The sequence below is a fragment of the Chaetodon auriga genome, chromosome 10 (assembly GCF_051107435.1).
Source record: "Chaetodon auriga isolate fChaAug3 chromosome 10, fChaAug3.hap1, whole genome shotgun sequence".
Taxonomy (NCBI): Eukaryota; Metazoa; Chordata; class Actinopteri; order Chaetodontiformes; family Chaetodontidae; genus Chaetodon; species Chaetodon auriga.
The window spans coordinates 20,612,957-20,626,349 of record NC_135083.1 but is presented as its reverse complement, the minus strand read 5'-3'; the positions used below and the strand labels follow the sequence as shown (position 1 = coordinate 20,626,349).

General features: G+C 43.4%; 1 protein-coding gene across 3 annotated transcripts; it reads left to right on the top strand.

Moving 5' to 3' along the window:
- The first annotated feature begins 736 nt into the window (after positions 1–736).
- brpf3b (bromodomain and PHD finger containing, 3b) lies at positions 737–13,084 on the top strand. Of its 3 annotated transcripts, none has more exons than XM_076741247.1 (13): positions 737–976; positions 2,234–3,777; positions 4,106–4,262; positions 4,431–4,562; positions 4,762–4,890; positions 5,778–6,090; positions 8,343–8,633; positions 9,328–9,930; positions 10,545–10,626; positions 10,714–10,802; positions 10,996–11,090; positions 11,226–11,380; positions 11,699–13,084. In XM_076741247.1, the coding sequence occupies exons 2-13, from the start codon at positions 2,258–2,260 to the stop codon at positions 11,880–11,882; spliced, it is 3,750 nt and encodes a 1,249-aa protein (XP_076597362.1). In that variant the 5' UTR covers positions 737–976; positions 2,234–2,257; the 3' UTR covers positions 11,883–13,084. The 3 variants fall into 3 exon arrangements, with proteins under 3 accessions (XP_076597362.1, XP_076597363.1, XP_076597361.1); XM_076741248.1 differs by having other exon boundaries at positions 746–1,101; positions 10,717–10,802; XM_076741246.1 differs by having other exon boundaries at positions 746–1,101.
- The last annotated feature ends 309 nt before the right edge of the window (positions 13,085–13,393 follow it).

Sequence of the window (13,393 nt, the reverse complement as noted above, 5' to 3'; positions counted from 1 at the left end):
AGTGGTATCAATCTGCTGTTATCAAGGTAACACACAGGCTACCATAGAAGCGGAAGTGACATTTCGCTGTCAACATAAAACTAAATTGAGTAACGACGTCTCATTTTGTGCATCTATTTGGCGTATGAAGAAAACTCCAAGACGTTACAAGACGTTGTTTCAAAGACGTTGTTTTAAAGGTATTTCTCTTAGAATGTGCCAGAGAAGGTAACAAGAAAATTAAATCTACAAATTACTGCATCATTGCAAAATAAATCAAACAATTAAAAAATGAATATATTATGTCCTGATTGGATGTAAGAAAAGCAAACCAGAAAATGACGTGTTACAGCAGGAAATGTAAGATAACAGAAAAAAACAGTGATTAAAAAAATACTTCAGGTAAGATGTATCAAATGCAGATGTATGTAAGCCATTTACAACATACATATCTGTAAAGAAAAAGTGTGGGGCCGTGTATCTGAATTTTGCGGCCCACCAAATACCTGGACCACCCTATATAATCTTGCTCACCCAACTTAACCACAGCACTTCGTCATAAACTGTAATGCACTGACATAATGTGGAAAGGACATGTTACAAATAGGTGTAAAAAGAATTCGTTCTCATGACAAATGTAATAATTTCGACGTGTATTAGTGATGAAACAGCGACACAACGTTCACTAATAAGGACTTTATTTTGAAAGATGAATCCGGAAGTCTTGTGTTTGTACTTTGGCTCATTTCGATTTAGCACATACTCTAAACCCAAATAGCTAGCCAGTTAGCCGAAGGAGGCTAGTATTTTTCCTTCTCACAAAATTGGGTCGACAGTAAGCCATTTATCAGATTAATAATGCAGATATACCATTTTTGTTTTCTGTAAACCTTTGGGATTGACTGTTTGCCTCCAAAACGCTGTGTTGTGAAGAAACAGGATCGTTATATATTAGCGAAATATACCGGCTGTACCAGCAAACTGTAGCTGGCTAACGGTAAGTTAGCTACTAGCTTGGAGAGACTACAGCAAGTAAGGCGGCTGGCTAGGCAACCATTACTGTAGAAGCAGCCTTAGACCGCCGGCTGTCGAGCTACCTGTGTCAGTCAGTTGCCATAATAGGTAAGATGACTTAAGTTTGCTACCGACTGTTTCTTTATAATAGAGGGGCTCAGAACTTTTAACCCCATTTTAGCTAGCAACAGTTTAACTTGTTTTGCGCCTTGTCAACGTTAAAAAATAACAAGCCAGCTAACGTTGGTACTGCCCATTTGTTGAAGTTAGCAGGTTAGCTTGTCGATATCTTTTACTATTTGTCTCCGTACTTTCATGTCGGACTACCGGAACAGTGTGCCTTTTTCATCCAGACCTGAACAGATGAGGCACTGTTTCAATACAACAAAACATTTTTAAAATTTAACTCGTAGAAGAGCTTTTAACAGTATTTTAAAACTGTAAATATGGCTGACATTTTACTCTCGAAATAAGGACACTGATCAGTTGAGACCCTGGTATTCTAAAAGCTGATTGGCTCTGGGGAGGATCAGTCAGATTCTCCTGAAAGCTGATTGGACGTGCCCGTTGTGTTGTGGGTAGCTCTGATAGTAGTTGCCAGCATTTTATTAAATAAAGTCGAGAATAGTTAACAGGAAAATAAAATTATTGGTTGTGTGTGTATCGATAGTGAAGAGTAACCTCCAGCTTGACAATCGGTTAGCTGTCATTACATTTTTTTTATGCATTTAGCCACGTGTATTGAGTGAGTAAGAATTATGCGATTTGAGGTGTGTGAAGGAATGTTTTAGGCTACAGGTGATGTTGACCATGTTCCTGCCTAATGACACTGCAGTAAAATGCAACTCACAACAGATGTTCATGTTAAGTCTCTTTAGGCCTTAATTTTATGCTGTCATTACAGCAATGGAATTAGATTTGGCTTAGTCCTGTTATATAATAATAATATTGATGTATATATGATGATGTTGAGGGGAAATTAAGATGTTGAAGAAAATCCAGTTAGATAAGAATAAACGATTACAGAACAATTCATTAAGGTAACAAAAGCAAACAATAGCTCTTATTATAGAGAGTTATCCTTAAAGGACAGAATAATGGCATAATGTTTTCATATTCTACTGTGGCACCATCAAATGCTTACTCTTGTACAATATACAAAATAGGTTTTCTATATTGACTATTTTTTACAGTCTGACAACACAGTTTTATTCCATTTTATTTCCTGTTAAACCAACAGGAGGGAAAGTGTGATTGGTGGCCTATGAGGAAGCCACGTCGAAAAGGCCAGGTGGCTGCAGGAGGTGGTGCCGATGTCAAGAAGTCCAATGGGACAGTTGGCGGGCGTGGGGGTGCCCGCCAGCGATCCCCATCCCCTTACAGCCTCAAAGCATCTCCAAGCAGAGAAACTCTGACTTACGCCCAGGCCCAGAAGGTGGTGGAGGTGGAACTAGATGGTAGACTTCACCGCATTTCCATTCTGGAGCCCCTGGAGGTCATCACTGAAGATGAGATGATGGCTCAGGACATTAGTGAGTGTAACAGCAACAAGGAGAACAGTGAGCAGTCATCATCTCCCACCAGCAGTGCCCAAACAGTCCGCAAATCGGTCACACCTAGAGGCCGTAGGAAAGACTCCAAATGTCCTCCTGTCAAGTCGCCAGCACCTTCCAAGAACCACTGCCCCAGTTCTCATCCACAAACACCTGAAAAGTTTAACACATCACACCATCACCACATGACCCTCCCTGAACCTAAGTTTCATGTTCTAGAAACCTTCCTGCCGGTAGAGGCACCTCCTCTGCCTACGGCGTATTACCGTTACATTGAGCGCTCAGCTGACGAGCAGGAAGCTGAGGCAGAGTATGACATGGACGAAGAAGACACCGCCTGGCTGGAGATGGTAAATGCGGGCCGGACATCCGAGGGTTATTCAGCTGTCTCACCAGATACCTTTGAGGTGTTGGTGGATCGGCTCGAGGAGGAAGCGTATCAGGAAGCCCGCAGCCGGGCTCCCTCACAGAGCACCATTGACGATGATGCCTTCTGCTGCGTGTGCCTGGATGATGAGTGCCTCAACAGCAACGTCATCCTCTTCTGTGACTCCTGCAACCTGGCTGTGCACCAGGAGTGTTATGGAGTGCCCTACATCCCTGAGGGCCAGTGGCTGTGCCGCTGCTGCCTCCAGTCTCCTCAGAAACCTGTTGACTGTGTTCTATGTCCAAACCGTGGCGGCGCCTTCAAGCAAACGAGTGATGGACGTTGGGCTCATGTGGTCTGTGCCATCTGGATCCCTGAGGTCTGCTTTGCCAACACAGTTTTTCTAGAACCAGTGGAAGGGGTCAGTAACATTCCCCCAGCACGCTGGAAACTGACCTGCTACTTGTGTAAGCAGAAGGGCCGCGGTGCATCAATTCAGTGCCACAAGGCCAACTGTTATACCGCGTTTCATGTCACATGTGCTCAGCGTGCTGGCCTGTTTATGAAGATAGATCCTGTGCGGGAAACAAACATCAATGGGACCACGTTCTCAGTTAAGAAGACAGCATTCTGTGAGGCCCATTCACCACCAGGACAAGAGACTGTCTCAGATGAGGAGAATGAAGGGAGAGTGGTGGGCAGCAGAGGGAGGGCTAGTAGAGGACGGAGTGCCTACACAGAGGGTCCTGTAATGCCGAAAAAAGGCAGAAAGTCTGAAGATGATGCCAAGCTGGATAAAAAGAAAGGGAAGAAAAGCACAGAATCAGCAGCACAAGTGACAGTGCCTCAGATCCCCACAAGCAGGTTAGATTTTATTTTATTTTATATTGAATGAAATAAAATGCTTCAGTTGTCAAAAAAAGCAATTCTTTATTTAGCTATTCATTTTGCCAAACATTTGACTAAGATGGTTTTTCACCAGATCTTCAGCACACCTGAAGAAGTTCCACTTAATTAAATGTCACACACTTTTTTTTGGAAAAGCATCAGTGTGGTGGAATTTTTTTTGATTTGCTAACCAGTTAAACTAACTGTAAGTGAACAATTACAAGAACCAGTTCTCTAGTGGAGATGCCTGAACTGATGTTAGCCATTTTGACAGTACCAACCTGCATCCATCTATGTCATACAGGCTGAATATCATCTGCAAAGGAATCCTCTTCCAAAGGAAAAACCAGTTCATGCAGAGGCTTCATAGCTACTGGTTACTGAAGCGTCAGTCAAGGAACGGTGTGCCGCTGGTCCGGCGTTTGCACTCTAACGTCCAGTCTCAAAGGAATACTGAACAGGTAGGAAACGGAACGACGGCATTGACAATTTTTTGTACTCTGATGATTAATTTTTTTTGTGCTGGTGTTTAGTGTAACAATTTATGAAATTCACTGATTGCCTTTAGATAACTTTTCATATACAGTGTTCATACAACAGAGTTCTATAATATATGTTGTACTTTGTAGCCTGAGGTGGATGAGAAGGTTTCTGCTGCAAGAGAAGCGCTCAGATATTGGCAGAAGCTCCGGCATGACCTTGAAAAAGCCAGGCTGCTGGTGGAGCTCATCCGCAAGAGGGAGAAGCTCAAACGAGAACAGGTACTATACATGGATGCTAGTAATCATGGCGACTAACTGAAATTTTGAAGAACTAATTTTAAGGTGTTGTTCAATATAGTCTGAAGTTCTGAGACGTTTGGATGATCTCACTTGTCTTCCTACAAAGAGCATATGTTGACATTATGGTTGCAACTTCCACGTATGTTGACATCATGTGCATGTCCTCTGACAACTGCAGGTCAGAGTTCATCAGGCAGCTCTGGAGCTGCAGTTGACTCCGATGTTGGTGCTGCTCCGCTCCACTCTGGAGCAACTGCAGGAGAAGGACACAGCCCAGATCTTTGCACAGCCAGTTGACATCAAAGAGGTCGGACATTCACTTTTACAACACTGAAAATGTGTGCATGCACAGTTTACATAGAGTGGCGAATTTGGAGGGGCAGCTTTTTCCGGAAGTGTTTCTCCCCATTCTGTATTCCCATTTCAGATATTTTTTTAAATGGGCACAGTGTTACTTAACAAAGAAGACTCTGCAAATAATGCAAAGACCTGCAGGTTTATGTTCTTAACTCCAGTTTCAATTGTTTCAGCTACTTTTCTGAGAAATCTCGTTTTGTCTGTAATTTTGGTGGACGGCTCTAAATACTGCGATACCCAGACTTCACTGTTGCTATGAAGGAGAAACCAGTCAGAGTTGCATATTGACTATAGTTAAAACACTGGTTCATACTTGCTGAATTCACCAAAAACTGACTCAGAAATTACAGCTGAACTGACTTAAGCAGCAGATTGGAGATCAGTTTGATAACAATAGCATAATCTTTAGGTCCTGTCTGCCATTAGAGGTGCATGTGACAGAATTTTAAGCTTGATCATAAGATTTTTCTTGATGAAATCACCTTGGTAGACATAGTTAACCTCTCCTCTGAAGTATTAACGTACTCAGGTTTGTACCTTTGACTTTTTATCAAACGCGTAACGTTGTTCGTAATCGTTTGTACTGATGATTTCACTGAGAGTTTCTGCCCATCAAAGCTGTAGAAGTGCTCCAACTGTAAGTCACGTAATGTTGTCCATGGGAAAAATTAATGGCACTTATTTCTGGAACCAGTTAAGCCAAAATAGCTCCTTACAACTATATAGGACGTTAAAAAGAAAACCATGTGAACTAACTTTCTTCTACTAATTTTGATTTTAGTTGCCAGTATGTATCCTTTCTTCTCATTAATACTTGGAGTTCTGTCTCACCCTCAGGTCCCAGACTACCTGGAGTTCATCAGCCAGCCCATGGACTTTTCCACTATGCTCTCTAAGCTGGAGGGTCATGCCTACCGCTCAGTGTCTGACCTGGAGACCGACTTCAACCTGATGGTGTCCAACTGCCTCCTCTACAATGCCAAGGACACAGTCTTCCACCGGGCAGCGCTGCGTCTTCGAGATTTAGGGGGAGCCATACTGCGCCATGCCCAACGACAAGCCACCAACACGGGCCTGGACCAGGACTCTGGCATGCACCTCCCAGAGTCACCGCAGAAACGAGACTTTTACAGCTGCACCTGGGAGGATGGTAAGTCACAGTGGTGCTCAGTCTTCTTGAGACATGTATATATCTCTTATAGGATTTAATGCTTTATGTAAATACATTGGGCCAAATGTGTAAAACTCAAACTGTCAAAATCTGGGCAGACACAAAACAGATTAGATTAGATTAGATTTCTAAAACCATGCACGTCTGTTCCCTGTTTTTCTCAATCGTCCTGAAATTGACGGATGTGTATGAGCCTTCTGACCATCCTCACAATGTATTATAATGCTTCAAATGCACCCCCAATTTTCTGGTTTGCATATAAAGGGGCAGCATTTAGATTAGTTTTGAGGAGAAATGGCAGTAACATCTGAAAGCAGATGGTGAGAAGCGCAATTTTACAGACTGTAAGCTTGAAATAATGACCGATCAAGTTGGCAGAAGAAAACACGTATTTGGAAGCCTAAGCTCTGGCATTATCAACAAAATGGAACAAGTTGAACGACAGAGAAAGTAACTGAAGCAGTGAACGCTGTTAGTTCTGAGCAATGGACCCTGGAGGCGATTAAAAACAAGTGGTCTGATTTCAACCGTGAGACCAAGAAGAGCATTACTGTGCACGGCGACAGCATTCGAGCCATGTAGTATTTTTAACGACCTGTTAATTGAGCTCACCTGAAGGTGTCTGGTATTCATGCTCCCCAATAAAATAGTGTAATGCAATGTAGTGAAAAAAGCTCTAAATGAAATGCCGCCCAAGTTCACACTTGAATTATCCTTTTTTGTACATTCACAGCATCATACTAATCAGTCTCAAAAGACTGTGTACAGTACGCATGGAGTGTGAAAGATGAAAGATCTCACCGCCCGTGGATTTTTTAGACATTTGGAAACCTGAATAGAAAGAAGCATAAGTATGCTTTTTGTGTACATGCATGTTTATACATTTGGCCAACAGTCTATAATCCAGTACAATTAAAGGTCCAGTGTGTAGTGCTGAGTGTTATCTAGTGCTGGGGTAGCAAACTGAAACCATACTGAATGCTCCAGTTTGGTTGGCTGATCAGGGCTTCTGTAGAAACATGGTGGTGCAACATAGTGGACTTTGGAGGAGGACCGCTCCCTCTGTAGATAGAAAGTGCTCATTCTAAAAACACAGTGATTCTTATTTCCAGGTGGTTGTACGCTTCCAGGTGACATCATACTTATGAATAGTATATTCCATGTCTGCCATAAGAGCACCCGAAATCCTTCACACTGAGAAAGATGTATTTTTACAATAATACATCAGGACACTGCAACTTAACGTTGATTAGATGGGAATGAAAGGTGGTTCAGGCCAGATTCAAATTTGTGTAGATACGATGTGCTCCTTTAAGTTGTAGATTAATTGAACTGTGAGTTGTGATTAACAGTCCCTAAATAGGAATTATTACTATCTCTACTATTTTTATTGTAAGTTCAGTAGCAGAGAATCAAATGCCCCCTCTCCAGAAATCCCTATGATTTGTCTGTTGATGGGTTGTGGGTGCATTTTTCAATTCACTGTTTGTTGGACATTGTGTACTTCAGCCTGAGAATCGGTATAAAATACTAGTGAGGTTCATGGTCTCGCTTTAGTTTCAAATAAGAGCCGTTAGGAGAAGTTAGTTTTCTGTTCCTGCTCAGGTAACATTAAGATCAGCACCAGTGCTGCCAGTATATGGCACTGTTGCATGTCTTATTCTGCATGTTTCTCTTCTGTTGAGTGTAGTCTGACATTTCCTCTTGTGAGGGAATTTTTGTCTGAGAAGTGACAGGATTGAATGAGGTGTGAGATTTATGAAGTTGACAGTAGAGTGGTGCATCATATGTATATAACAGGCTCATCATTTTTGAGTTTCAGTTCTGGACAAATATCTGACAGACCTTGTTATGGGTCCGTGTTTTGTATCAGTGCAGTTATTTCTCTGACTCTGTCAATTACCTGATGTGTTACTGGTTAATCACCCTCATGGTGGAGATGAATTGTTAAATAATTACAGTGTACTGTGTCTGTAGACAGTGTACATAGCTGTAGTAACAGCATTGTCCATATCATGTAAGTTTATAATATAGATATGTTATAAGTATTTCTTAAAGTCAGTGTCAGGATTTGGAAGTATTTAGTATTGATTTGACCTTTTATGGAAAAACCCACAGCAGGGTTAGTTCATCAGCTTCAGTTAAAAAATATGAAACTCGTTCTTGTCATCCCTTCACAGAACATGCATGCTAGCTTCACTCTTAGCCTAACTCCTTCCTGCTGTGTTCAGTTGACAGCGTGCTGGATCCGGACAACCGGCTTCATATGACCGTGGAGGAGCAGCTGAAGGAGCTGTTGGAGAAGCTGGACTTTGTCACCTCCATGCGATGCAGTGGCGCCAGAACTCGACGTATCCGCCTGCTTCGTCGTGAGATCAACAACATCCGCTACAGGCAGGGCCAAAACCCCCGCCACGGCCTTCACAACGGACATCTGAAAGAAGATGACGAGGATGACGAGGAGGAGGAAGATGACGACAAAGACCCGAAGGCGGACAACGGTCTTTTGTCTTTGGACAAAGGTGGGTGATGAAAAGCGGTGACGTCTCAACAGTATGAAATTGCCAATGCATGAACCTTTAAAAGCCTCTTTTTTTTTTTTCAATGAGACCAGTTGTGAACATGAGCTAACGGAACATTGTCCTCAGGTAATTGAGCCAGGGTCCCCCCCACGCACCAACCCCAACCACCCCACTGTCTCCAGTCTAGTAAGTAGGGGCCCACAGAGTCTCGTTAGCCATGGCTGCCTCACAACTCCTCTCTCCCAGTGCACTCTATGTCTGCACCTCTTCTATACATCACTGTCATGGACTCACCACTCTCCATTGGCCACATACAGTCATGCCATACCATCCCACTTCTGACTACAGGCTAGTCAAGTCAATCAGTCTCTTGCTACCGTACAGGAGGGCAGCAGAACGCCTGTGATGTGTGTCAGTCGAGCCATAAAATAACTGCCATGTTACCATGTTGCTGGTGTACAGTTGTGAGAGCAAAGTTATTTACTCACTCGTCTTGATAAGGTCCTCCACATCTGCAGAATACCTCACCTCCCTCTGGGCTGTGGTTAGACTGTTAGAATGAAATCATTATGAAGTGACACCATTTTCCAGTGTGAATACTACACCGCCACATCACACGACATACTAAATGGGCATTCATTTCCAATAAACGTGGAGTGAAATTGAATTTCATTTTTCTCCTCTCATCTTCCAGAAAACCTCAAATCCACCTCGCCCCCGACACTGGAACCTACAGGACCGGCTCCTCCTCCACGCCAGGGGGACGCACCTTTGGAGCCTCCCACGCTGCGGCCAATCACAGGGGAGCCCCAGTCCCCCGGCTGGCCCTGCAAACGCCTAAAGCTGGACGGTGACCTCTCGGACAACACAGCAGAGAACATTAATTGCACTAAAGCACAGGAGCAGCCGGCGTCACCGCCTCCCATTTTGCACAGTGAAGGACAGACGGTGGCCAACGGCCTGCAGGAGCTCAGCGTCCCCCCACGGCCCACCACCGGGGGAGTTGGACGACGGACCTCTGTTTTGTTCAAGAAGGCAAAAAATGGAGCTAAGCTGTTCAGGGAGAGAGGCAGCCCTTTGCTCAATGGAAAAGGATCGCAGGATGACAGTAAAAGCGACACCCCTACACCACCCAACTCCACAGCCAGTACCCCATCCTCCACACCTTTGTCTACTCCATCCAAGACCCCACAGAAAAGTCCAGGACCCCCAACTCTCAATGAAAAATGGGCCCCCAGTCAAGACATGTGCTCAGATAGTGAACTGGAGAAGATACCAAATCATACACTGGAAAGCGGTGAGAAGCTTCACTCAGTTTCTGACATGAGACACTTGTTTAAGTTTAAGCTCCGCGGCCCAGAGCGGCCTTTTAGAGCTGACTGCTGTCCGCACTGAAGACACTCACTAGGATGTCATCACGCTGGGTGCTTGTTGGAATGTGCTGACTTTACATTTGTTATAGCTACCGGTTTACGAATCTCAACAGTCATGATGCATGATGACAGACAGCAACAGAATGTGAGGCGATGTGTGACTGGTTAGAGTGCAGTTTGAGACATTACAGTTTCTCAGCAATGTTAGATTTAGCTGCATCCTTTCTTACAGAACAGACTTGTCATCAGCAGTCTTCAACTTGTCTTTATCCATTTTTATTATCTTGTTTATCACCTCTGGTTCGTTAGCTAAAATTAATTATTTTACAACTCAATGTTGTGTAGCAGTCATACATCCTTTGAGCTCATCTTCTTTCTCTTTGGTGTGAGGAAACAAAGCATGCTACCTGATCACAGCATAAGAACTGGCATTCATTGAGACTAAAGACATCTGTGCATAGATGTGCCCTCTTCTGTCTGGTTTTCCTGGTATTATTTAAGCAGAAGCTCTTCTGAAATTTCTCTCATTTGCTTTCAGGACTGACCAACGGCTTCAACAAGCACAAAGACGGCGGGTCAGATTCTGAGTACAGCCCTTGTCCAGTCCTCCACAAAGAAATGTAAGGCGTCGTGTGTCTGTTGTCAGTGGTTGTTTGGTTTTAGTAGTGATTGACAACACATTGACTTTACAACATATTGTCTCACAGCAGCTCACCACCCAAACGAAGTCTCGGGAAACCAGCTCTTTCCAAAGTTCCCTTCCTGGACATAGTCAATGGAGACTCAGATTACACTGGTAGGTTTGTTTGTTTTGTTCACCTGAATTTAAATAGGTTTGGTTTTTCTTGTTAGTTTTTTTTTTTCCTACCAATATTGCTGTCCTCTGTTTCCTTAAGCATAGACAAATACTCTGACCTTATTGGAAGGATGTATGTGTGAATGTCCCATCATTTTCTTCTTATTCATTAAATGATCCTGTTCTTTTGCAGGCAACGGCAGCCAAATGTCTGAGGACGACACAGAGCTGGAGCCTCTGGAGCTGGTGTGGGCCAAGTGTCGGGGATATCCTTCCTATCCTGCTCTGGTAATCTATTATTCTACCTATAATGACTGAAGCACCATCTAATATGAGTTACCAACAGGTGGTGACACTCTAACATACTGGAGGCACCTTTCATCCACCCACATTTTTATCAATTCATATTTGTTTTCATTCCAGATCATCGACCCAGAGATGCCCGAGGAGGGCCTGCTGCACAACGGGGTGCCCATCCCCGTCCCACCCAAAGACGTCCTCCACCTGGGGGAGCAGAGGCAGGAGGAGACCAATGAGAGGCTCTACCTGGTGCTCTTCTTTGACAACAAGCGGACATGGTGAGGGTCAGACAGACGCGCTTGAATGTAATGCAACAGGTCCACGTGGAGCAGGCGTTAGTTAAATGCGCTTCAGCTGGGTGAATTGTCCAATCCAGGAGGATCACAACGATTTGCTCAAAGTTATTTTGCTCTTGCTATTTGAAAAAGCATGACTTATAATCTCATGTAATGTACTGTGGTTATATGTGTATCTTTACATTGAACACACAAATGTATAATCCAAATCGTCCAAACAGGTCTAAAGCAGTGAAAGTGGTCATCGTCCCTCCTCTTCAAAGCCTCTAACAGTCTAAATGTGTGTCTTTGGTCCTGTAGGCAGTGGCTCCCACGCGACAAGGTGACGCCCTTGGGTGTAGACGACACAGCAGACAAGCTGCGCATAATGGAGGGCCGCAAGTCCAGCATCCGCAAGTCCGTGCAGGTGGCGTACGACCGTGCCATGATCCACCAGAGCCGAGTCAGCCACAGCCACGGCTTTGTGACCTCCAACTACCTGTAGAGGGCGACGGTGAGCCCTGTGTGCACCCACAGTCAGCCACTATGCATTTCTCTTCGGTCTTAAAGCAGCAGGTGGACGGAGTCGTGCTGCCAGTCCAGTTTGTATTCACACTGTGGTCTGAAGAGATTGCGGTGGCAGCACAGAGTCCTGGACTGTAGTTCGTTACCAAACCACTAGTGTCTGACACACAGAGCAGTGGCGTTCGCCTTCGTGTCGCCGTCGTGGACGCGAAGCTCCGGATGTGAATGAATTGGGTCCCATGTTGCTGCAGTCAATAAGCGTTAATGCCCTGTTCAGGGATGTATGGCGGTATCTGCTTACTCCACCCGGATGTGTTGAAGCTGTGTGTCTGGATCAAATGTAGAAGAATTCCCCTCTATTTTGTATAATGCTACTGCCAAGGAATCAAAATTGTCAGAGAAGAGATTGATGTATTTATATGAGACGCAGAAGACATATGAATGGATCACTGCCATCTTTTATACAATAGCTTTTTACATTTTAATCTTTTACAGAGACACTTGTATATTATAAAGGCACACTTTGTGTACATATGTATGTGTATTATCAAACCCAATTTAATTTAATGTTGCTGTTTTAAAATGCGTATTTCAATCAACCCACATGGGCAAAGCGAGGCTGTGTATATTTGTGGAGATAAAATAATTCCCGACTCGCTACTTAGCTTGTCTTTGATGTAATTTCATTGTGCTGTGTGTGTGTGTGTGTGCGTGTGTATGTGTGTATGTGTGTGTGCGCGCGTGTGTGTACATTCAGAGCATACAACACAATGAGCCATTGTTCTTTATATTTGAATTCTCTTTTTGATACAGAGAGAAATAATTTATTTATGGAAGACAGATCTATAGAAATAAAGCTATATTGGTTAAAGTCGAGAATGAAATCTTATTTAAAACAAATGGAGTGAGGTTTTAGAGACATGCAGCCAACGTTTTAACAGATGAGTTCACATGTTTGGTTTGATGTTGATGATTTTACTCCCGACCAACCGCCATCATTCACTGTTGACCCCCAGAAGATTCTATTTATTGTCAAGAGCCCCATTTTATCAAATGGAAAATACACCTTTATAAGCTTGTACTACATGCATATTTTACCTGCTCACCAAATATTTTGTCTGAACCAGTATTTCCTCATTTGGGGAAATAAATGCTCTATTAAAGACCTTTTGGGATACTTAACTGCAGTTCTGAGTTATTTCTGTCTAAAACCAAAGGTGAGATCAGCTCACATAGGATTATTTAATAATAGTCACGTGTTGACAGATCGTGAACACGATCCCTGATTTCAGTCCAAAAATTCTTTTCCACTGACGAACTCCAGCTAACAATCTGTCATTTTGGTTTATTTTAACAGTAGTGTACACTGTATACAACAGTTATAAAAAGGCCAATAAAATATCTTTTGTCCAAACAAACTACAGCAGTCCATGAACACATTTCAGTCCCTCTAGAGTTGACAATTCAGCAACTGCAGGACTGAATACGTTG

Bases quoted from the DNA above. Each gene is read 5' to 3' on its own strand.
- brpf3b (XM_076741247.1), top strand. From the start codon at position 2,258: ATGAGGAAGCCACGTCGAAAAGGCCAGGTGGCTGCAGGAGGTGGTGCC. The intron at 4,263-4,430 runs GTAGGAAACGGA...TGTACTTTGTAG, and splicing joins CTCAAAGGAATACTGAACAG to CCTGAGGTGGATGAGAAGGT. The intron at 10,627-10,713 runs GTAAGGCGTCGT...ATTGTCTCACAG, and splicing joins CCAGTCCTCCACAAAGAAAT to CAGCTCACCACCCAAACGAA.